Below are 26,153 nucleotides of genomic sequence, written 5' to 3'. Positions count from 1 at the left end.
TCGACATACGTGCTGCTATGGGTAAGTCACTGGCCGAAACTCACTTCCTTTAATTTTGTGTTCTTGACAAGCGGTGTTGAAATCCAACGTCCGATCATCCTGAATTAGGTTTTTCGTGGCTCTCCAAATACACCCAGTCACAGGAACAAACTAATGGAAAATTAATGAACGTACGAATCTGGTCTCCTGACGCATGAGGGAAAAATGGCACTCAGCCATTGGCGTCAATACTCTCCAAATCCACAGTTTCGCAAAGATTGCTATTAACATCTTCAATCTAGTTTTACTGTTCCGAACTGCAAAGTGCAACTACTATAACTAAATATTCCAATACGATGATTTGATGTACCAAATAACACACACACTATCGGTCACAGTTAAGTTTTGTTACTGGATGTTTCGCACAGGTAGCAATACATGGACTGGACCCAATAACCTGTTAAAAGATCCCACTCAAACACCAGTAGTCGTAAAACGCAGTGATTAGAGATCTAAAAATAAACATTTGTAGCACCAGTTTCTACCTCCTAACATAATTTGCATTAAAAAATGGTGTGCTCCAATGTGAGATCAACACACACAACAACATATTTTGTTGACCTGACTACTGTAACGGAAATACTGTTACAATGAACAGTGACCCTAAAAGGAATGGTAGATCGAAAATCTGATCCAACAATGACAGCGCTCTGAATCTTGTATTCACAACAACACATTGCGTTCAAATATACTATTTCTTATAGCTATGTTAGATAAAAATCGCAGATATGTCCCGTGTTTGGAAGTCCTTAAGAAGACATCTAATTTTAATGATATGTCAGATGTATGTGCGTCCCCTAACCGTTACTTAACAGCCATATGGTCTTTACACCAAGAAAGAGTGCACAATAAAATCAAAAAACGAATGCATTGATAAATATTGAATAGAAAAACATAATAATAATTTGGCAGACAAGTTCCTCCCTGTAACTGTACTGATATTGAAAACAATTCTTATTTGTTGTTCATTCGCAGTCGCACATTTTTAATTGCAAGATAAGTCTCGATCACTCTGGATCATCTCGTTTTTCGTGTGCTATTATATGTTCACCAAAAACTTGGGAATTTAATACTACGACGAAAGTGAAAGAAATGTTCGTTTCTGTGACTGTAAAGTATGTAAGTAGGTATCAGGTTTTGTAGTGTTTGTGTAGGAAGTCCCGCGTAACGTGTATATCTCTAATGCTTATAAGCCCTCATACACATCGAACAAGGTTTGCAACAGCTACCATCAGGTAAAGGGATTAGTAATTTATTGTATGGGCAGAGCTTCTAATATATTTATCAGCAAGTCACTCTGTGCAAGAGACTTAACATGTCCCAAAATGCCTCGTGGGATTAGCCGAGCGGTCCAAGGCGCTGCAGTCATGGACTGGGCGGCTGGTCCCGGCGGAGGCTCGAGTCCTCCCTCGGGCATGGGTGTGTGTGTGTGTGTGTGTGTGTGTGTGTGTGTGTGTGTGTGTGCGTTTGTCCTTAGGATAATTTAGGTTAAGTAATGTGTAAGCTTAAGGACTCATGACCTTAGCAGTTAAGTCCCATAAGATTTCACACACATTTGAACATTTTTTGTCCAAAAAATTTTCCACTAGTTTCATTACTATCCTCGTATCAGAATAATCAAGTTACAGAGTAGTCAGGGACTTTTCAATGATTGTGAGACATCTTTATAACTGCTTAATCTGCCGAATTATTGAAGCAACAATAATTTTTCACGGGGAGAGTACACTTTCATAACACCAGTCAATTAAATAAAACAGCTTACTAAAGTGACGGTATTAAACTATCGATCTGAAATCTTTCGCAACGGGAAGTGCGTAACGTGTAAAATATTGAGGCCGGCAAGGACAGCTGACGCGTAGCAGAGCCCGCCCCTTAACAGGTAAAGATTAGGAAATCGGTCGGAACTTGAACTGCATACTTCGTCTTCGTACTTTAGCCTAGTCCTACCCTTTCATTTCAAGGGACTGCTCTTTTTATTTAATTTAATTAATTAATTTATTTATTTATTTTTTGCAGTTCTCGAATGCTGTTTAATATATACATAGTAGTACTGCAGGGACAACTACAGTTGTGTATTGACTGAGGACTAATGGTGGGAGACAAGGAGTTCAGAAAAGGAAAGCGTCGAGGTTGGCACACGCATCCGTCGATCGATATGTAGACTTCCAGTGATTTTATCAAATCAGTTAAGGCGAATGGTAGTGTGCTGCCTTCGAAATGGCCCCTCCCGATTTCCTACCAAATTACTGTCCAAGTAAAATTTTTGTTCCGCGTCTAAGGCCTTAATCGTTATTCCTTTCTACATCTGAGACAGTTTCCCAGCAGGTAAAACAATTAATAGTAGGAAGTGTACGGTAGAATACCCGTCATGAGCTGGATTAAAGTGCTAGAATCCTAAGATTTTGAAGGTGGCTGCGCTTCGGTAACTGTAAATGCAAGAGCTTCAACGCAATGGAAGTAACAGCCAACCAGTTGCAAAATTCAGATTTATTAAAACTTGCCCTCGGTTTCAACAGTTTGAAATCTGTCTTCTTCATGAGGTATTGTACGTAGAATCACATGTTGTCTATATCCCACGTCGGAGTCTTTGATGTGTGTTGTACAGGAATTATAATTGGATGTATCTACAGTAGAGATCAAGTGGATGACACGCACATGTATAAGACAGACTCAACGACTCCCATATTCGATATAGATAATATATGATTCTGTGTACGATACCTTCTGAAGAAGACTTTTAAAACTGTCGAAACCATGGTCAAGGTATAATAAACCTCTACTTTGCTACTGATTGGCTGTTATTTCAAGTCCATTGAAGCTCTAGTAGGATTCCAACAGAGAAAATGCAGTACTCACTATTTTCCTCAGTTTTCGGTTTTCCTTCTTTCATAGTTCACAACCCGCAATCACAGTGTGTGTCACACATGTCAGTTGACAGAACAGAACAACTCTTAATCTGCCAGCCTTACAGACAGTTGATAACTATACATTGGTCTCGATATATTACAAACAGAATTCAGTATTTGTATCACGGGTCTTTTAAGCATCAACCATAGCAGGCTGAAGCGGTTTCATGTCCTGGAAACAGAAATCGAGCAACGAAACCAAATCGAAGAGAACAAGTATGTCATTAAGTAGTTCGAGCACTCACTGACACAATTAGTATTCATAAGTTTCGAATGAGAGGTTATAGCCGTTTAACACTCTTCAGTCACACTTTGATTGCAAAATAGAGCTACCGACGGATGTCACTGAGTTGTATAACTGGTAAGCTTGGAGATTCGCAGCCGGTACGTTAACGCGTCCGCCGCGGTATCTGCAGAGTGGCTGCGCACCCGCCTGCGCGGGGCGCTGCGGACGCAGACTACGCCGCCAGAGCGCTCCTGGCGGTGAGGACGAGTGGCGCTAGGGCTAGCAGCAGCGAGGCCCGCGCGCGGGGCGCGGCGCCGCCGTGGCTGAGCGCGCTGGGGTGGCACGCCAGGTCGGGCGCGCGCAGCTGCAGCAGCGCCACCTGCCGGCTGGCCGCCGCGTCCCAGCAGGTGGCCTCGCGCGCCGCCGCGCTCAGCTGCTGCGCGCCCTCCACCACCACCGTGTGGATCTGCAGCGTCTCGCGCAGCCACCGCCGCAGCCAGTGGCCCAGCCACACCAGGCCGCAGTCGCACGTCCACGGGTTCCCTGACAGCAACAGGCCACCTGCAACAGAAGGGGTTTATATTTTTCAAAGATTAGCGAAGAGGCACCATACGCTGCTCATAGCAAGAAGATCTACAGTAGCCATGGAGTATACCGACGGGAAAAAAATCTCAACACCAAAAAATAATTAATTTCGGGAATACTTTTGTCTAGGTAGCCTATTCAACTGCTTAAGATCGCTAGACCTTAGGTTGACCTAATGGCAAGGTAAGCCAATGCAAAAATGCTACACTAGTACAGTAATAACTGCAAACGTTAGTACAGTAATAACTTTAAACGTGTATGCATTGTGTTGTACAGGTGCCAGATGTCAGTTTGTGGGGTGGAGGCCATGTGGTGTAGCCTCTTAGTCTGAGGTGCTTTGCCACGGTTCGTGTGACTGTCCCCATTGGAGATTTGAGTCCTCCCTCAGGCATGGGTGTGTCTGTTTTCCTTAGCATAAGTTAGTTTCAGTTAGATTAAGTAGTGTGTAACCGATGACCTCAGTAGTTTGGTCCCATAGGAACTTGCCACAAATTTCCATATTTTTGTGGGGTGGAGTATCCTGCCTTTTGCAAATGGCTGGTCAGTACAGGAACAGTTAATGCTGTTCGTGAATGACGCTGGTGCAGTCGTCCAACGACAAGCAATATGCACTCGACTGGAGACAGATCTGGTGATCGAGCAGGCCAAGGTTACATGTTGACACTCTGCGGAGCATGTTGGGCTACAACTGTGGTATGTTGGTGAGCGTTATTCTGTTGGGAAACACTACATGGAATGCTGTTCAGCAATAGCAGCATAGCTGCTCGAATTACCAAATACATGTGTAAATTTACAGTCAGGTTTTGTGAGATAACCACGGATACTCCTGCAGTCAATCGACTTGCACCCACATACCATGGTCCCAGGTGTAGGTCCAGTGTGTCTAGCATGCAGACTGGTTTTTTGCAGGATCTCGATTGGCCTCCTCCTAACCAACACACAACCATCACTGGCACTAAGGCTTAACGTGGTTTCATTAGCAAACACAACAGACCTTCACTCTGCCCTCCAGTAACCTCTCGTTTGACACCACTGGTTTGGGGTTAGTGCAATGTACGCTATCGGTGTCAGTGGCAACTGGAGCTCAAATTGCTGTTGCAGTTGCAGTACGACACGCCAGAGCCCTACGTTGAGCATGATGGTCTTCCATCTCGGTATGCCAAATGGCCATCTGGAGCCCGGGCTCCTTATGACCTAACATTCTCGTGACCACTGCTTCCATCAGTTATGTACAGTGGCTATATTTATGCACACTCTTTCTGTAGTATCACATAAGGAACATCTAGCTACTCGTAGCCCCATTACTCGACCACATTCAAACCTAGTGAGGTATTGATAATGGCATGTTTTTCACCTTTCTTTACTAAAATAGCTCACCATGTCCCATCTCAAACGTAACTAACACGCACGACAGTTACAAAGTGCATTTAAAGTAAACGTGATTTGCATCCTCACAGAGGCTCTATTAGCGCCAAATCTGAAGAGACATAATGTTTCAGATATAGAGATACCCCTACCGACTCTCGCTTATGTCGCACAGCTCCTTCTTGACGCTGCTACTTTTTTCCGTCATTGTAGCTTGACCCATTTCTTTACGGACTGTGCACAATGGGAAAAGACAGCGGTAGTTTTGTGTTCCACTTCATGGATAGCGTTATTGGCAAACCACCCACGTCATTGCTTATGATGATGTGTGGCTAACTTCACAGGCCTACTTATAAGTATTAACAGTTTGGGTGACAATTATGGTCTCAGCGATCACATAACTGTTTACTAGAGTTTATTACTGACTTGGATGTCGGTGCATATATGGAGTTGGGAGGTGCCCATTCGATGTATGATTTAGCGTATGGTTTCAGCCGTGTCACCAAACATTTTTATTGGGAGGGATACCCAGAACGAATGTGCCACAATACGTGGAGTTTGAAGCAACTGTTCTCTATGTTTAAGGAACATACGACGTTTAAGTATCTCATTTATACTGGGGAAGACCTGGAAAGACGAAATAAATGAGACTGTATGAGGCATTTTTTGGTGCAGTTGGCGTTGTCCACAGTGTCAGCGTAAGAAAGGTAACAGAGAAAAAATTGATGATTGCTACCTGATCATCTAACGAATGTCGCATGATAATCTATTGCATCAAGAACATTTACTGCATATTTAGGCATTATCAGCGAATGAACCTTTATTTTATTGCAGATGTGCTGTTCTAGCATGAGGCGTCATTGCAATTTGTGAATTTTCCAAATCAGCAGATATGGCCGAATGGTAATCGTCATGCTGTACTGAAGCGCATCTCCAACATCAGTCTTATGCCACTTTTGGGCACACAATTTAAGTGAATGTAAGGTAATGTGATTCACTATGCAGCTTGAATGAACGGGTTTACTACGCTTTCTAAGAGTTCTGGACCTGATGTGCTACATGATATATGCTTTTATTAATACGACAAAACACTTACTTTATGGACCATTAAGCTTCTCCTCGTTTCAAGTCGGCCAGCTTTTAAACAGCAGATTTAGCCACAGAGGGATAGGACGACTTAGGAGAAATACCTGGCATTCGGTTCTAAACTTGCTAAACATTCCTTTATGGGAGCGTTTTAAAGTCGCTGCGCTACGGGGAGCAGAGAGTCTTCATGCCTGTATTGCAGGAGGTTGTGAAAGCATACCCAGTGCTCAAGCGTTACATCCGCTCAAATGGGATACCAGGTGACGGAGCTTTGATGTATGTGTCAGGGCTAACGGAAAGCATTTTGAACAGTTTATATTGTGGAGTTTCATATGGTAATGTAGAGTTGGGCTGGGTACTTGTCAGACCCGAGCGAGGTGGCGCTGTGGGTAGCACACTGGACTCGCATTCGGGAGGACGACGGTTTCAATCCCACATCCGGCTATCCTGATTTCGGTTTTCCGTGATTTCCCTAAATCGCTCCAGGCAAATACCGGGATGGTTCTTTGAAAGGGCACGGCCGACGTCCTTCCCCATCCTTCACTAATCCGATGAGACCGATGACCTTGCTGTTTGGTCTCTTCCTCCAAACAACCCAACCCCAACTTGTCAGGACAGGAGTTACGTATCTCTCCAGACAATGATGCCCCAGACAAGCTCCCCCAGCTGTCACTATAGCGGAAGAAGCCAAGTTTCACCTGTTTGATGTTCAAAGTCAGCAAAAATGGACTAGGAACGAGTCTCTGGAGCAGTATATAGAAATTTTAATAAACATTGGATTAGCACATACATGAATTGGTAACGCTTTTACTCTGGAATGCTCTCAAACGGAACATTTCTTTGCATGAAACAAGGCAGTTACTTAATCTCAATGTAAGTTGGTAGCACCCTGAGTATTTTCGAAGGGAAAGAGACTTAAACCTGCCAATCAAATGTAAGAACATACAAGTTGAGAATTTTGCTAAATGACAGAGTGACCGAGGGGTACAGCCCATCTGGTGGACTTCACTGCAAATATGAAGGAAAGCCTCATTTTCTGGAAAGTCGCTCAACATTTTGGTCAGGAGTGTAAACTGTCTCCATTATCTAGAGCTACTGAATGGAAGGATCAGTCTTGCTGGGCCATAGACACGCGTATAAGAACCCTTTCCCGCAGTTACATAAAAGGAACATTAAACCCATAAGTTGCTGGAGGCTAAGACAGCGAGTACGCATCACCCAACAGTGAAATTAAGTAACGTACTTACGTAGGCTATGGTCTATTTGTCTGGAACTACTAACTTGCCTTCAAGATACACTATGTCATCAAAAGTATCCGGGCACCTCGCTGAAAGTGACTTACAAGTTCGTGGCCCCCTCCACCGGTAATGCTGGAACTCAATATGGTGTTGACCCACCCTTAGCCTTGATGACAGCTTCCACTCTCGCAGGCATACGATCAATCAGGTGCTGGAAGGTTACTTGGGGAAAGGCAGCCCATTCATCCCGGAGTGCTGCATTGAGGAGAGGTACTGACGTCGGTCGGTGAAACCTGGATCGAAGTCGTGGTTCGATATCATCCCAAAGGCGTCTATAGGATTCAGGTCAGGATTCTGTGCAGGCGTCCATTACAGGAATGCTATTGCCGTATAAACACTCCACCATAGGTGGTGCATTATGAACAAGTGCTTGATCGTGTTGAAAGATGCAGTCACCATCCCCGATTCGCTCTTCAACAGTGGGAAGCAAGAAGGTGCTTGGAACATCAATGTAGGCCTGTACTGTGATAGTGCCACGGAAAACAACAAGGGGTGCAAGACCCTCCATGAAAACACGAACACACCATAACACCACCGCCTCCGACTTTTAGTGTTGGCACTACACACGATGGCAGATGACGTTCACCGGGCATTCGCCATACTCACACCCTGCCATCGGACCGCCACATTGTGTCACTTCACACAACGTTTTTCCAGTGTTCGATCGTCCAATGTTTACATTCCTTACACAAAGCGAGGCGTCGTTTGTCATTTACCGGCGTCATGTGTGGCTTATGAGCAGCCGCTCAACCATGAAATCCAAGTTTTCTCACCTCCCGCCTAACTCTCATAGTACTTGTAGCGAATCCTGATGCAGTTTGGATGGTGTGATGGTGTGGATAGATGTCTGCCTATTACACGTTACGACCCTCTTCAACTGCCGGCGGTCTCTGTCAACAGACGAGGTCGGCCTGTACCCTTTTGTACTGTACGAGTCCCTCCACTTTTCCACTTGACTATCACATCGGAAACGGTGTACATAGGGATGTTTAGGAGTGTGGAAATCTCGCGTACCGACGTATGACACAAATGACACCCAATCACCTGAACACGTTCGAAGTACGTGAGGTCCGCGGAACGCTCCATTCTGCTCTCTCACGATGTAGAATTACTACTGAGGTCGCTGATATGGGGTACCCGGCAGTAGGTGGCAGCACAATGATCCTAATACGAAAAACGTATGTTTTTGGGGATGTCCGGATACTTTTGATGATATAGTGTAGTTTCAATGAGATTATTAACAGTATATGGGCGGTTCTATTGTATCATTCGGTGTGATGGAAAGATGGAGGCTGGTCTGGTTGTTAGAAGTTACAGTAAATTACTGTAGAAATTTTTGATGGTTTACTGAATTTAATTTAGCTGTAGAATTATATTGTGCTGTAGAATTATATTGTACTGTCCTCCAAACACGGCATCTATTGCTATTGTTGGTACCGAAGTGGCACTGTTTCACGTATGTTGACTGTAAGTAATGTAATTTAGCTTCCAATGTGTGCAAGAAACCCTTCGCCCAATAAACTGCGTCCCGACGTGGAGATACCAAAAACATAAATGCAGCTCTCTGTTGGCTCAGTGCCAGTAAGAGTGTCCGTCCACAATTATGTGTGACACTAGGTGAGTCTTAATCACGGCAGAGAGGGCGCCGCCGCTGTGACACGCGGCGCCAGTCTGTCGGCTCACACACGTCCAGCGTGGTGAAACTTGTCGCGTCTATTGACGTCGACCTCTTCTCTCTCTCAGTTCGAACTGAGCCACGTATCTCCTGTTCCGGGCCCAGTATAGGCCCTAGTGTAGATGTTTTCCCGTTTTTTCTGAATCAAAAACAGTACAATTTCCTGTTCGTAATTATTATAAATACAAACATTCGGAAAGTTTGCTGTCCATTCGGCACTTTCATTTCCAACCAATATGTTTTGGTTTTACTGTGTCGCGAATTTATCCTTGCAATACTTCGGGATTATCTTCTACGATCAATGTCTATTAATCGTTATAAGCACTGTGAGAAATCTCTTCGCGCGTTTGATGTAGTGATTTCGTACCTTTGAGAGTCAATTTGTCCTCCGACCATTGGGGAGCTTCCACTGGTTGCAACGCACGAGGCTGGTCACTGGTGTTGTTGCAAAGAGTATACACAATTCCGTTTCCGTGTTCAGGAGTGGAGGAGATGTGTTCGGTTGGAGAGCGGACTGTCATTGTCTGGTGGTGATCTGCGTCGATATGTAAATTTTTCAATGAATTAATCTTGGTGAAGCTTAGTCAAAGTGGTTAAGTTATATTGGTATTATTTGGTTACGACTACTCCGCTATTAGGAATGGGGCAGTGTGCTTGCGTGTGGTTAAATGGAAACTGGTAGAGAGCGGACTGTCATTGTCTGGTGGTGATCTGCGTCGATATGTAAATTTTTCAATGAATTAATCTTGGTGAAGCTTAGTCAAAGTGGTTAAGTTATATTGGTATTATTTGGTTACGACTACTCCGCTATTAGGAATGGGGCAGTGTGCTTGCGTGTGGTTAAATGGAAACTCGTAGGTTGCTTATACTTGTTTGAATGGAAGCTGATTACAACGCATTATATCACCTTTCCACTTCGATCTGCTGTGAACTCAAAGTTCTCATTATCTCCTCAATTCTCTTTTCTTTGTTTAAAATCGTGAACTTGGAACGTAATATTCCGACTGCTTGTGGTGAGTTTGACTCTTTTACCTGTTTCTTTCAATAACACTGTGGGCTTTTAAATCACTGACTTGACAATGTTCAGTAACAAAATAACTGTTTATCAATTTACTTTTTTTGGAGGTATTTGGATATATACCCGATCACTCCTTGTCATTATGCATAGTATCGTGTAACGCTGCACGGCAGCCATCTTGTTGTTTGTTGTCAGTTCGCCTCATAACCCATGAATATTCTGGAGCATTGGAAATCACATATTGAGTTGCAATAGCGTGATATTCAGGAATATATATTTACAATTCTCTTAGGAATGAAATAAGTAGCAAGTGCTTGGAAGCTAGGGCCCAGTCGCCGCATGAAAAATGTGAAGAAATCGAAATAGAAATGATTGTCGGAAAGTCTGACTCAGCATATACAAAAGAAGAAACAGCCTTCTGTGAAACTGAAAGCAAGGATGGTAACGTTAAGAGTGCAATGAGAATTGCATTCTTAAATGCAGAGGAGAAAGCGGATAGGTGGAAAGAGTACAATTAAGGTGTCAATTCCGCCATCGCTTATCTCAATATCTGCCATTTCTATGTTCGTACGACGGTTAAAAGGGGAGATAGTGTTACTATCTTTCGCGGTGAAACAGCTTCGGAAGATCGAATTCAGTATTTCGGCCTTCTCTCTGATATCCGTTGCCGTACCGGTGTGGTCGCTGAGAGCATGAATAGATGATTTTCACTCACTGATTTTACATACGACCAAAATGTCTTACTGTTTTTACCCAGATCGACTGACAACGTCTTACTTTCCAAATCATTGAACGCTTCTCTCATTGCTCTTCCTACGCTCATTTTCGCTTCGTTCAGTTTTTGTTTGTCAGCTAGGATTTTACTTTTCTTGAATCTGAGATGAAATGTTCTTTGTTTACGTAGCGCTTTTCTAACACGGCTATTGAACCATCCCTTAAAACCTTACTCAGAACATACCTGTCTAGGGCATTTTGAACAGTGCCTTTGAATTTTTTCCATTTGTTCTCCACATCTCCGTCCTCATCACCGAATATTTGTTGCTGATTGCTGAGATATTTTGAAATTTGTATCTTGTCACCCTTGCTGAGCAAATATATCTTCCTACCGTTCTTCACATTCCTTGTAGGACCCGTCGTCATAGATGCTGTCACAGCCTTATGATACCTTCCTCTACGTTATCTGATTCGTTATGTTCAGGTCTGTTTGTAGCCGGAAGGTCTAAGACGTTACCCTCACGAGTTGGTTCTCTAACTATCTGCTCAACGTAATTTTCTGACAAGACACCCAGAACAATGCCACACAATTCCCTCTCTCTGGCACCAGTTTTGATGACATAACACTCCCAATCTATACCTGGCAAGTTGAAGTCACACTCTATTACAACAGCATGATAAGGAAAATTACTAATGTTATTCTGCAAGTTCTGTCCGAAGCGCTCTACAAGTACGGATCCTGACCCAGGTGGTCTATATTAGCATCCGATCACCAGTTTTGACCGTTTCTTGATACTCAGTTTCACCCAGATTAATTCACATTCGGAATCCGTGATAAACTCGCTAGCTTTTATCGAAGATTTTACTGCAATAAACTCGCTGCCACCACTGGCGACTAACCTCTCCTCACGGTAACCATTCCAGTTAGGACGTCCAGTTTTGACGTCTGGTTTCAACCAGCTTTCTGTTCCCAGGACTGTCTGTGCATTATAACCTCCAGTAAGTGATATAAGCGATACTAAATCTGGGACCTTTCCTTAGATCTCCTGCAGTTTACTAAAAACATATCAACCTTTTCTATCTCTGATCTGTGAGGACCAATATTCTCTGAGGTCGCTGTGGCTGATTTACCAGACAAATCGTCTTTGCTCCCAAGGGAGGGGTTCTCTAACCTAAAAAGACACGATGTGCACGCCACAAGTACTCCGCTACCGTAGTGGCCGCTTCCCGCGTTTAGTGCACTCCTAACCTATTAAGGGGAACCCTACAAATCTGCAACCGATAGCGGAGGTCGAGAAATTCGCATCCGATACCGTCCCAGAGCCGTCTGAGCCTCTTGTTTAGGCCTTTCACTCTGCTCCAAACCAGAGGACCGCGATCAATCCTGGGTACAATACTACAAATAGGCTTAGCCTGCACCCCGTGTGCCTTGGCTAGTTGCCTTCACCAAATTAGCTAGCCGCCAGAAGGAGCCGAGGATGGCCTCAGAACCCAAGCGGCAGGCGTCATTCGTGCCGACATGTGCCACTAGATGCAGCCGGTTGCACCCAGCGCGCTCGATAGCCGCCATGAGGGCCTTCTTCACATCACGGATGAGACCTCTCGGCAAAATACCGAATGCGCACTGGAAGTCTTTCCCGCGTTGCCTGCTACCTCCCTGGGGGTCCATCAACCGCCTATCATTGGAGCTCCCAGTGACTAGCCTACCCATCCTCTGTAGTTGTCTGGAGTGGGCAGGAACATCGACCGCTAGCCCAAAACGAGAGGCATCCCGTGCTGGCTCGGAGTTATCATCAGCACTGGGAAGCACCTCGTACCTGTTGCTAAGACGCAGGGAGCCAGCCGTGTGGCCTGCTCCTTCTTTCGCCTTCCGCCCAGTGACACGCTAACCCACGACTGTCTGCCACCCACTCTGGAACGAGGACGGACCGGTCAGATGTTGCCGCAGCGACGTCCGGGTTACAAGGGGATTCCAGTGGTTTCAAAGGTGTCACAGGTCTCGTCACTGGCTCCCCGACGTTACCGCAACTTCGAGTATTAGCTACAAGGTGGACGACGGTAGCCAATGCAGCTTCCAGCTGTTTACAGACAGCATCCAACTCTCCTTGTGTCCGCTCACTATAAGCAGAGTCCCTAGTCAAATCATACTGTGTTTATAATAGATATAAGGTCTCAAATGGCGCTACTGATGTGAAAATATACTAAAGGAGATTAAAGTAACACTAAAAGTTGGTGTGCAGATTTCTCACTGTACTCTGAGACCGCAAGCTATTAAACAGATATAAATTTCTGTACTGAAGTTGATGTATTTAGGACACCTGTTATTAGGAATCCCGTTTGCCGAAAAGTTACTGCACCAGGTAAATATTCAATCTAGAATGCACTTTTCCAAACTGCCTACTAGCACAAAATTAAAACTTAATGGCATGACAGACTTTATGGCGACGGAAAAATTTACAGTAGGAAGCCGCCCTACACAATTATATTCACAAGACGTATGCAAAAACAAAAACTACGATTAATTTTCTAACCACTAGTCTACACAGTAAAATACACATTTACAGTTCACTTCTTTGCACAAGCACGTGAACAAAAAACGAGTACTGTTATACCGGTGCCAAGGTAGCCCCTGAGGGCCGGCAACCCATATAACATCACAGAGGACGAGGTTGTCTATGCCAAAAGGCATACGCAAAAGCACCATGGTAAACACCGGCTATTTACACACAAGATAATGGAAACAGACATTCCGTGGACTACTTCCTGCAGGGGGAGCTCGAGCCACGGCCTGCAGGAAGTACCACTAAGCCGAAATCTGATTGGCTGGAAACAGTTATTTAGGGGCTAGAACCAGTCCCGAATTTCAGTTCACGCCGGATGCCGACCTCGTGTACTGCAACCGTCGAGAATTATGTCTTCGTCTCGAAATTGGACTGTTACTAGTGTGTTACCACGAGCCTTTGTGGAAAATAAGAAGTGAACTTTTGTTTGCCTCTATTAGGTGATTTTTTTCGTTATTTTTATTTTTCCTTTGTACGAGGGTGATTCAAATGAAAACCTTAAATATATTTTTTAAATATTATTTATTTTGTAGGAGTGGTAAAAAGATGTATCACTTTTCAACATAATCTCCCCTACGCTCACTGCAAGTCCTCCAGCGCTTAAAGAGTGCATAAATTCCTTTAGAAAAAAATTCTCTTAGTAGTCCACGCCACCACTCATGCACCGCGTGGCGTACCTCTTCATCAGAACGAAACTCCTTTCCTCCCATTGCGTCTTTAATGGTTCAAACATACGGAAATCACTTGGGGCAAGGTCTGGTGAGTATGGTGGATGAGGAAGACACTCAAAATGCAGGTCTGTGATTGTTGCAACTGTCGTACGGGCAGTGTGAGGCCTTGCATTGTCATGTTGCAAAAGAACATCTGCTCGCCCCAAAAGAGAGTCAGCATAACCATTCCTGCTGATGGGTCTGCTCGAAACTTCTTTGGTTTTGGCGATGAGGAATGGCGCCATTCCTTGCTCGCTCTCTTCGTTTCCGGTTGGTAGAAGTAAACCCAGGTTTCGTCTCCGGTAACGATTCTTGCAAGGAGGAAATCACCTTCTCTTTCAATGTGCCGAAGAAGTTCTTCACAAGCATCAACACGTCGTTCTCTCATTTCAGGAGTCAGCTGCCGTGAGATCCACCTTGCAGACGCTCTGTGCAACTGGAGCACATGATGCACAATGTGTGCTGACCCATGACTACTCTGTAAACATGCTGCATTGTCATTCGGTGTCACTAGGCGGTTTTCCTTCACCATGGCTTCAACTGCCGCAATGTTCTGAGGAGTCACAACTCGTTGTGCCTGACCTGGACGAGGACTATCTTCCACTGTAGTCACACCATTTGCGAAACTCTTACTCCATGCGTAGACTTGCTGCTGTGACAAACATGCGTCACCGTACTGAACCTTCATTCGTCGATGAATTTCAATAGGTTTAACACCTTCACTACGCAAAAACCGAGTAACAGAACGATGTTCTTCCCTGGTGCAAGTCGCAAGTGGGGCGGCCATCTTTATACTAATACTGTGACGATAGTTGTGCATCCGCACTATGCTGCCACCTACAGGCCACTCTGCACGCTGTTTGTAGCGTGCTTTCCAACCTTCGTGCTATTAGAGGAAAATGTAAAGAATAAAAACTGTAGACAAAAACAGAGATTGGAATACATCCAGCAAGTAATTGAGGACGTAGTTTTTAAGTGCTACTCTCAGATGAAGAGGTTATCACAAAAGGGGAATTCGTGGTGGGCAGCATCAGACCAGTCGGAAGACAAATCACTCAAAAGTCATTAGCCTTCTCCTTCGACCGGAATATATGCACCAAATACCTGAGAACGTAGGTTGCTAGTGCTACTCTGGTATGAAGAGGTTTTCACAGAAGAAGAATTTATGCCGGTTCGCGTAAAACCAGTCAGAAAACATGACTCAAAGAAAAGAAATACGTGAACCGTTACTCCGCCGACAAACTTCCATGGTTGGTAGTAGGGAGCAAAACAACAAAGGAGTACCTAGTTATCATGAGCTCTAAAATACATACATTAAGAGCTATGAGCATTTGTTCAGTAAAGGATATGTGTTTCACACTTGCGAAGATGAAGAAGCGCTCGTAGCGTTTTAGGTTTGTGCTGTGGAACCCACGATTACCATTCCATACTACCATCTCCGTAAGTTTGTCGATAGATTTCTCGTTGATCCTGCATATCCAGATAGTCTCAAACAGTACGCAGACACACACACACACACGCACACACACCAAAAGTTTTTCGCCACTTTGCCCGATAATCTGTTTCTTAGTCTCTGATTCAGCGGTGGCTCATTACTCAAAGATTATATGAATGGGTGTAGCCTGTTCTTCATATAATCCATAACATTTAGTGCAAATTTATATTTACGTTCGATCTCCAGCGGCAATCTGAAATTTGCTAACATGGAGGACATGGTCTGGGACTGAAAATAGTCGGCAATAGGTGGTGTTTAGTGATGGTTTGTGAGCTCACATTTGAGATAAACAAGCACTGGTGTCTGAGTGACGAAGTGGTTAATACAACTGCCTAGTAAGAAGGGGATCCTGGGTTGGACTCCTGGTCTGGGAAACATTTTCACTCATCGACGACGATTCCCTATAGAATCTCAATGCAACTGATACCATTACCTCCTTCTCTTTCCTTTCCTTCCCCTCCCTTCCACCTTAAATTTAATTTATAACTCAAATAGCCCATTATACACTACTGACCATTAAAATTTCTACACCAAGAAGAAATGCAGATGATAAACGGGTATTCATTGGACAAATATATTATACTACACCTAACATGTGATTACACTACCACACAATTTCTCTGCATAAATCCGGAGAAATGAGAAGCCAGAACAACCACCTCTGGCCGAAATAATGGCCTTGATACGCCTGGGCATTGAGTCAAACAGAGGTTGGATGGCGTGTACAGATACAGCTGCCCATGCAGCTTCAACCGATACCACAGTTCATCAAGAGTAGTGACTGGCGTATTGTGATGAGCCAGTTGTTCGGCCGCCATTGACCAGACGTTTTCAATTGGTGAGAGATCTGGAGGATAAGCTGGCCAGGGCAGCAGTAGAACATTTTCTGTATCGAGAAAGGCCCGTAGAGGACCTGCAACATGCGGTCGTGCATTATCCTGCTGAAATGTAGGGTTTCGCAGGGATCGAATGAAGGGTAGAGCCACAGGTCGTAACACATCTGAAATGTAACATCCACTGTTCGAAGTGGCGTCAATGCGAACAAGAGGTGACCGACACGTGTAACCAATGGTACCCCATTCCATCACGCTGGGTGATACGCCAGTATGCATGACGAATACACGCTTCCAATGTGCGTTCACCGCGATGTCGCCAAACACGGATGCGACCATCATGATGCTGTAAACAGAACCCTGATTCATCCAAAAAAATGACGTTTCGCCATTCGTGCACCCATGTTCGCCTTTGAGTACACCATCGCAGGCACTCCTGTCTGTGATGCAGCGTCAAGTGTAACAGCAGCCATGGTCTCCGAGCTGATACTCCATGCTGCTGCAAACGTCGTCGAACTGTTCGTGCAGATGGTTGTTGTCTTCCAAATGTCCCAATCTGTTGACGTGGCTGCACGATCCGTTACAGCCATGCGGATAAGATGACTATCATCTCGACTGCTAGTGACATGAGGCTATTGGGATCGAGCACGGCGTTCTGTATTACCCTCCTGAACCCACCGATTCCATATTCTGCTAACAGTCATTGGATCTCAACCAACACGAGCAGTAATGACGCGATACGATTAACCGCAATCGCGATAGGCTACAATCCGACATTTATCAGAGTCGGTAACGTTATGGTACGCATTTCTACTCCTTACACGAGGCATCCCAACAACGTTTTACCAGGGAACGCCGGACGTGTGCTGTTTGTGTATGAGAAATTGGTTGGAAACTTTCCTCATGTCAGCACGTTGTAGGTGTCGCCACTGGCGCCAACCTTGTGTGAATGCTCTGAAGTTTTACATATCAGAGTATCTTTTTCCCGTCGGTTAAATTTCGCGTCTGTAGCACGTCATCTTCCTGGTGTAGCAATTTTAATGGCCAGTAGTGTATTAAACTAGATTTGGCGATGCGTTACCATTTGACAGTGGCTGATGAGCACTGAGCAACAGGTGGAAGAAAGAGAAACAATTTTGTTCTGTGTTGTCCGACTATAATTTGTATTGATACACTGGAAAACATTCTACCTGGGAAGGGCTTGGTCCCGACGCTCTCCCAGAGGGATCCGTTGGGGTAGAGGTCGGAGGGCGAGATGGAGGCGAAGCGGTTGTCTCGCAGGTCGAGCGCGAGGTGCGGCACGTGCGCGGCCAGCCCTGCCACGAGCCCGGGCGGCAGCTCGTCCAGCGACGTGTGGCGCAGGTGCAGCTGCAGCTCGTGCGAGCTGTCGGCCAGCCCGTCGAGGGCGTCGGGCGCGACGGAGTGCAGCGCGCAGCCGCTGAGCTCGAGGCGGCGCAGCTTGGCGTGGCTGAACGCGCCCTGCAGCTGGTCCCCCAGCGCCGCCTCCTGCACGCGCACCGACAGCTCGCGCAGCGGCCACACCGCCGACAGCGCGCCCCCCAGCCGCAGGCGGTACTTGTCGGCGCGCGGCCACGTCTGGATGCGCAGCGTCGCCAGCTGCGGCAGTCCCGCGAAACAGTCCAGCTCGAAGCGCTCCACGTCCGGCAGGTCCTCCAAGTTGAGGAACGTGAGGCGCGAAAGGCCAGAGAAACTGTCTCGCGTCAACACCTGCAAGTCAGCGTTCGCATTCGTCAGAATACGATTTATCCCATTTGAATTCTACTACATAAATAACAATTTTGGGCACTATACTCAATCTCACACTCAGCAGCAAAGTGTCGGTTACTTACTATCAAAAACAGTCTTGATCGCAATTTACGTATTATGGTGACCGGTTTCGACCACTACTGTGGTAATCTTCAGACCAATGAGTAAGGACCTCCTTCTGCTGGAGAATCACTACAGGTCTATGTGTCGCACAACGATAGCATTTTGCAAATTTATCCAGTGGCACACGTCGATACTGTCTGCATGAGTTGCTGCGATTACAGTTAGTAGCAAAGAATTACTTCGTTATAATGTCATACGTAATGTGGCCGTTTTTCATGCATATCAGTGTTTATGAAATCATATTTTCTTAACTATGTACTGTACAATGATACATTTTTCGAAGAACATTCAGTGGTGTATGTGGACAACGTCTGTAAAATATGTTGCAAACACTAAAGAGGTCTTAAATTAAAAGTTCATGCCTGATGCTACAGTTTTACTGCATGAACAGAGAAAACATTGTAAGCACTAAACTATGTTTCTTTCTCTAGTTTGTGGAGGCTGTGAGCAATAAAGTGTCTCGTAAAGGCTTCAAATTGTGTGCAAGGTTCATTACAAGTCACTAAGTGCTCTCATTCTCAAACACCGGATGAATATATTCTCGTTATATATGCACTTCCTGAGCTACACTCCTTTTCACCCCCACCTCCATCCCTTTGGAACATAGTTGGCTCTCACCCTCACTGTGTTTCATTCCAGACAGTAAGAGATATGTATACCTCAACTGGTTGAAGTTGATCTGGTGTCTTAGGAGGCTCTGCGGAAAGTAATGAACGTACAATCGTGAAATGGAATCCACAGTGAAAATCAAATGACGTTTTCCACCTATGTGTCGAGCAGTGTCTCTGTGATGCCGTCACGTCGCCCTTCTCAGTTGTGAGTTCACAGTGAGCGCGTAAAGGTGCCTAGGAAATACTGTTTCCTGCCAAATATGGGTGCCTGCCGTGAAGTTTCGCCTGATTTCCTGCAACCCCACATAATGTAATTGTCATGCATTTTCTTCTTCGTCACTGTTCTCGGTCACACACTGCAGGGGTAATGAGGATGCTGCTACAAATGGTGTCCAAGTAGCTGAACATAACCATTTCCAGTCCGTTCCGTGTAAACACAGCCCACACAATTATGTAGCCACCACCAGCTTACACAGTGCTTTGTCGACAACTTGTGTCCAAGGCTTCGTAGGGTCTGCACCACATTCGAGCACTATCATCAGATGTATCAACTCGAGCTTTTCTGGCCAGCCCTAGTTTTCCAATAGTCTAGGGTACAACCGATATGGCCACGAGTCCAGAGAGGTGCTGCAGTGTACTTGCCTCAGTCGTATACTGCCATAGCTCATTAACGCCAAATTACGCCGCATTATCCTAACTGTTACGTTCGTCGTACGTTTCACATTTATTTCTGCTGTTATTTGATGCAGTGTTGCTTGTCTTTTAGAAGTGACAACTCTAGGCAAACGCCGCTGCTCTTGGTCGTTAAGTAAAAGCCGTCGGCAACTGCGTTGTCTGTGGTAAGAGGTAATGCCTGAAATTTTGTATTCTCGGCACACTATTAATTCTCTGGATCTCGCAATACTGAATTCGCTAGTTATTTCTCTAATGGCAGTGTCGCATGCGTCTACCTGCAAGTACCATTCCGCGTACACAATCTATCAATTCTCGTCGTGTGGCCATAATCACGTATGAAATTTTTCACATGAATCACGTGAGTACAAATGACAGCAATGCACTGACATTTTTTTACCTTGCGTACGCGATTCTACCATCTGCACATGTGGATATCGCTATCCTATGAGTTTTGTCAACTCAGAGAACTGTATACTACACCAATCCTGTGGATCGGTCATGTGTTCAGTAAGTCAATTACGTTCCCTTTTATGGCTAATGATTTATGTAAGTAACTCTGTCAAGTGAATCACCACGTGATAGTGTTCTTCAGTCAAACGGAAAGAGAAATGTGGAGGTAAAGTAAAGAACTTAACTAGACTTAACAAAGAGGGCATTTTGAATAGTTCATCAAAGAAACAATTCCATTTGGGATGCTGGTATCTTCTGATGATGTATGTCCCCATTATCGTTGACCTATGTGCATTAAATATGGTGATAACATTTCGTCGCACCGAAAATGACTCCACAAAACGTGATGCTAACGTAACTGGCCTTCCTTCCCATTCGATTAGCTAATGGTACTGGGAAATAATGACTGTCCATATGCATCTGTATCTATCCTAATCTCTCTTGTACTGTTCGCATGTTGCCTATATCTTGTATGGGATGCATTGTTGCACTGTCTTTCTGGAATATCAAACAGTTTTACTTATACATCTATTTTATTGAATGACACCTTTGTTGTGGGTGTTCTGCAGCGTGTTTATTTCACTTCAAAGTGCAGGATGTGTTTAAACTTTGGGTCCATTTCTATTTGTCTCGACGGGGATTATGTCAGTGTCAGAACCCCATACAGCACTTCAAAGTGAAAATAATTGGCCTCGGTGGAGATACAATGATAGTGTTCTCCAATAATGTTTACTCTAGGTCATACATATGACATACAAGACATAACATAATATCATACAAAGATTTACATTTACATTTCTTGGCCATCCGTGCTCAAACTTGATTTTAAGGACTTTCTATGAACGTAGGAAGACGTATTTTAGTACTTTGTATGTACTCTGTCATTCCGAATGCTGAAGCATAACTCTGGAATGGTTCGGATTGAACTTTCTTTACAGACAGTATAATACCGCAGAAGATGGGTAAGAATGAAATATGAACTGTAAATTTTGAACTATGCCCAAAGATATTAATGGTAGATGACAATATAAGGCGTAGCCTTAGCACACAAGAGAAGAACGGGTAGCACAAAGACGTCACTTATTAACAACAGAAGATGAAAATTTTTGTGTGTGTTCCTGCTGTTATTAATTAAATGGTTCAAATGGCTCTAAGCACTATGGGACTTAACATTTGAGGTCATCAGTCCCCTAGACTTAGAACTAAGCAAACCTAACCAATCTAAGGACATCACACACATCCATGCCGGAGGCAGGATTCGAACCTGCGACTGTAGCAGCCTCGTGGTTCCTGACTGAAGCACCTAGAACCCCTCGGCCACCACGGCCGGCTATAAACTAAATCAGGAAGATTATTCACTCTCACGAGTGACACAGAATATGATACACAGAAAATGAAAATATAAAATATACATAATAACTGCACAGTACTGACCTTTATTGGATTCCTTGTAAGGTCTAATTCTCGCAGAAGAGGTGTCATGGGCCAAATATGAGCAGGTACGTTTCCTAACCGGTTGCCAGAGAGAGTCAGGTACCGCAACCGAGAGAGGTCTCTGGACGATGTGGAATCTAAATGCGCATTCCCGTCACCATCGCCGATAAGGTTGTCACTGAGGTTTAGACGCACTAGATGAGGTAGGGGAAGAGGCGGAAATAGTCTGAGTCCCGTGTTGGCGAGGCTGAGAGTATGCAGTCGTTGCACATAATGAAACAGTTCCTTGAAGTTGGCACGTAACGGGTTGCCCGAAAGGTCCAAGTCCGACAGGCCATCCACACTGGAGAAAACGTTGTCCGGAAGGATGGTGAGCTTGTTGTGGGCGATGTGCAGCTGAAGCAAGTGCGGCGTCTCGAGGAACATGCTGCTGTCCAGGTGCTCCAGCTGGTTGTGCGACAGCTGCAGGCGGCGCAGAGTGGCACCGACCTCGGCCAGGGAACTGCCGGGCATCACGACCAGCTGGTTGTGCGACAGGTCCAGCCGCTGCAGCTGAGTGTCCCGGAAGGCGTCGCGCGGCACCGACCGGATGTGGTTGTGCGACAGGTCGAGCACTCGCAGGCGCGGCAGGCCGTGGAACTGTCGCAGCTGCAGCGTCTCCACGTGGTTGTGCGACAGGTCCAGCAGCTGCAGCGAGCCGCCGGCCCCGGCGAACGCCTGCGCGCGCAGCGACACGATGCCGTTGTGCGGCAGCGACAGCTCCTCTAGGTGCGGCAGCGGGCCCAGCGCGCGCGCCTCCAGCCGCGACAGCCTGTTGTAGCCCAGGTGCAGGCGCCGGAGCGAGCCCGACAGCCGGCGCAGGAAGTTCACCGGGATCTGCGGCAGAAGCGAGGTAAGGTAAGGTGGTCTGTGTACAGGGACCAAGGAGAGAACGACGTCTCGGTGATAGTTTCCAATTTATTTTCTGATACAATCACACAAGTTTTATACGAAGTGGCCGATTTCGGCCGTTACGGGCCATCGTCAGATCTACAGGAAAAATCAGTCTAGAAGTCACAATAAAATACAGTCAAATGTTATGTGTTAAAAAAGCATGCTGGGGTTAAGTCCCACCACTGTGAAAACCATACTGTCAATGGATATGAGGAAGGGGCGTCGGTAACAAGTCGCTCCCAGGTTTTAAATTTCCTTAAGTTTTGTGACCCCTTGATATAGCGCGCGCCGCTAATCTGTGATCTTGGTCAGAGCGCGCACTGTAATCGCGAGTGGCGTTCCGGTTGCGAGTTGCTATCACGTCGCTGGCGTGTGTTTGCGGTGGCCGGCGAAAAGCGAGAGGGTAGTTGGTTTTCCGGGGAGTGGATGGAACGTGAAGTTCGCTCTGCCTGACCTGCTTGTGACTAGCGCTAAGGTTGTTGTGCCTCGCAATATGAGCAGAGTGGTCTGGGGCGGGGGCGACTCGCCGCTGTGCTGGCCATGCGATGGTGATTAATTGGAGTCGGCGTACTTGTTCTTTCTGCCTGTCTGATGTGGAGGTCCGGTGGGGTCCTGTGATACATTGGCCCGGAAACAACTAGTTGCTGAATTTTAGAGTCGTCTGCCAGGTTAGGGTGTGGGCTCGGTTGGCTCTTCAGATTTTCCCATGGAACTCCAGCAGCGGTTTCTGAACTTTTCTGATGTGGTTGAAATGGTTCAAATGGCTCTGAGCACTATGGGACTTAACATCTATGGTCATCAGTCCCCTACAACTTAGAACTACTTAAACCTAACTAACCTAAGGACATCACACGACACCCAATCATCACGAGGCAGAGAAATTTTCTGATGTGGGACGGTGTTGTTGGAACCTTTTGCTGTCTGTGTGGCTCGTTACGATATTTGTTGGTACTAATTTATTTGCTCAACATAAGTCCTGCCCGGAGTTGCATCCATGTATGGTATATTTGGCAGTCGATGTGTTAGGTAAAGTCTGCCTAAGAAGGGCGGTTTTGTACAGTATATACATAGTGAATTACTGCTGCTTGGTATATGTGGTCTTCTGGGAACTGAACAACACCACCTAGTCAATTTGGTTGTGTAAAAGCATTTAGTGGTATGTTTTCAATTTTTTTATTGTGTTATTATTAACTTGGTGGAATAGTCGCGTTTGGTGTCGTTAAGTCACTTAGACGACTGTGGTTTGACTATTCATGTGCGCTTGGCTTTTATTGTTTCGTTTTAGGAAGCGAGATTTGTTTGAGATGCGTGTGTTGGCTTCCGGTACTTAAGATCGCCCGAGTTAACGGCGCTGTGGTTATCATGTGCTGTCGGGATGTGATACTGTATTTTGAATTTTATCTTGTGTTGATATTATCTGTCCTGTGTTACAGAACATAACCGAGGTGCGTAAGTGTTGGGCAGTTGTGGGAGGGAGCTCTCAGTCGGTTTATTTTGGGGACCGTTTCTAGTGGGAAGGCTCCGAAGTGTTGAGAGCTCGCTCTTCTGTGATTGCGTTGGGAATTTCCCGCGCCCTTTGGTTGTATCGAAATATTTTGTTATTATATTTATTGGTTGCGTGTTGCGTTTCTTTTATTTTATACAAATCATTTTAAATTGTAATGCCAAGTTAACTTATTATTGGATTTTGTCTTTTGGATAAACTCTAAAAGCTTTATTGTAAAAGGTTCCTGATTGTATGTTGGCAAGCTGCCGTTATAATTTCTTAAAGCTCACTCTTTAACCGTTTGTTAAGTTTTGTAAGTTATATGAATTTGTTGTTATTTAAATGAGTTTACTATTGGTAGTTTAATAAATTGTCTACAGAGTCTGCTGTTTGGATAATATTGGGTGGAACTCCTTGGATAGTTGTCCTATAAGAAGGCACATTTCAACCGCTGATATTTATTAATGAAAGATTTTGTCATATTAACAGAATCTTCCGTCGCTTCTTGGTAGAACAACATTATAATAATAAATGAAAAGCACCAGTTTGCTTCTGTTCTACAATATTATTTTGATTGCTAACCGGTTTTCGGCTTACATGGCCATCTTCAGATATTTATTGTCTGATGATGGCCTTGTAAGCCGAAAACCGGTTAGCAATAAAAATAATATTGTAGAACAAAAGCAGAAAGATTTCGTATTTTGTTACATGATCCATGAGAATACCTTGAGCGTCTGTAGCATCTTCTTACGGAGAACGACGAGATGGCAGCAAGGTTGATTTTTACAACTGCACACACTGGTAGCGACGTGGTTTCAAGTGTGGCCTTCTTAAGCATTGATGGCGAGGTGTTCACGGTCCTCATGCCATTCCTGACGCTAAAACCGTTACGGATTGTCATAACAAACTGATGACAATTAGGTCAGTTGTGGACAAACCATGTGGAGGACGACATCTGGTGGCGCGATCTCCCGAAAAAGTAGCATCAGTGAAGAACATATTCATGATCAGAGCTGGTAAATCAACACGCCAGGCAGCTCTTGAGAGTTGAATTACCAGGCTTACGTTGCGTATTGTGTTAAAGGAGGACGCCATCTGGAAACCCTCGAAACCCCATTACGTTCATGAGTTATTGTTGGAGGACTGTGACAGGCGAATTAAATATGGGGAAATAATGCTGTCATAGCATACTGATTGGCCAGATTTGTTCAAGAACGTTGTTTGGAGCGATGAGGCGGTGTTTCACTTAGGGGAATGCGTCAATCGACACATCTGTCATTATTGGGCAGAAACAAATCCAGGAACGCCGACTGGAATACTACAAAGTAGACAATAATTGACAGTCTGGTGTGGAATGACCGCAGAACCTCTCATTGTCCCTTCACATTGCGACAAACTAGGAGTACCGACCGGTGCCGCCAAATGCTGAAAGAATGCGTGTAACCAGTGATATCACAATGGGACAATGTTATGAATACCCTTTTTCAGCAAGACTGAACACCGTCTAATTTTGCCTGCATCGTTCGTGACTTGCTGGACCAACAATTTCCAGGACGTTCTCTTGGACGGCGAGCACCCAATGAATGACCTCCGAGAAGCCTTGACTTCACCCCTCGTGACTTCTTCTTCTGTGCTGAGCCAAAGAGGAGGGGTACCAAACATACCCAAGCACTTTGGAAGAATTAGAGGAGATGATAACAGTTGTCCTCGCAAATGTATGTGTGAATTTCCAGCAAAAATCTGTTGGTGACATTCCTATACGTTCATGTCGTTTCTCCCATAAGGTGGAATTTTGGTTTAGGTCACATGTTCTCATGGTCCTTTGCACTGACTACAGTTTTTCCGTATTTAAATAATCATCAATAAAAAAATGTGGACATTTAAAAATAGAGAGCGACTTCTCAGCAAACTTGTATAATAAAACTTTTCCCATGCTGGGCTAACGACTGACTATTCATTTGCTATTGCCCTTTTCAATGAAACAATTTTCAATAAAAATTTAAAATCGCATACATAAATAATTTAGCATATAAATTATTTATGATAAGCAATACAGCACCTCACCCAATGAAAACAGCACTATTACATGGTACAGTATACAGAAAACCAACTAGGAATTGGAATCTTTTCCCGAAACGAGCATTGCAAGAGATAAATGTAATG

The 26,153-nt window shown here is 44.9% G+C and overlaps 1 protein-coding gene across 1 annotated transcript in view; it reads right to left on the bottom strand.

The window, feature by feature from the left end:
• Nucleotides 1-3,403: 3,403 nt before the first annotated feature.
• The window catches only part of LOC126160051 (chaoptin-like), a 149,793-nt gene continuing 127,043 nt past the window's right edge, over nucleotides 3,404-26,153 (bottom strand). The window contains exons 9-11 of the mRNA XM_049916861.1: nucleotides 21,572-22,447; nucleotides 17,702-18,239; nucleotides 3,404-3,732 (exon numbers count right to left, since the gene is read on the bottom strand). Coding sequence (XP_049772818.1) covers nucleotides 3,404-3,732; nucleotides 17,702-18,239; nucleotides 21,572-22,447 — 1,743 coding nt within the window. The remainder of the gene's footprint in view (nucleotides 3,733-17,701; nucleotides 18,240-21,571; nucleotides 22,448-26,153) is intronic.

The sequence above is a fragment of the Schistocerca cancellata genome, chromosome 2, assembly GCF_023864275.1.
Source record: "Schistocerca cancellata isolate TAMUIC-IGC-003103 chromosome 2, iqSchCanc2.1, whole genome shotgun sequence".
NCBI lineage: Eukaryota > Metazoa > Arthropoda > Insecta > Orthoptera > Acrididae > Schistocerca > Schistocerca cancellata.
The sequence above is the reverse complement of the archived record's forward strand: the minus strand, read 5'-3'. Positions and strand labels throughout refer to the sequence as shown.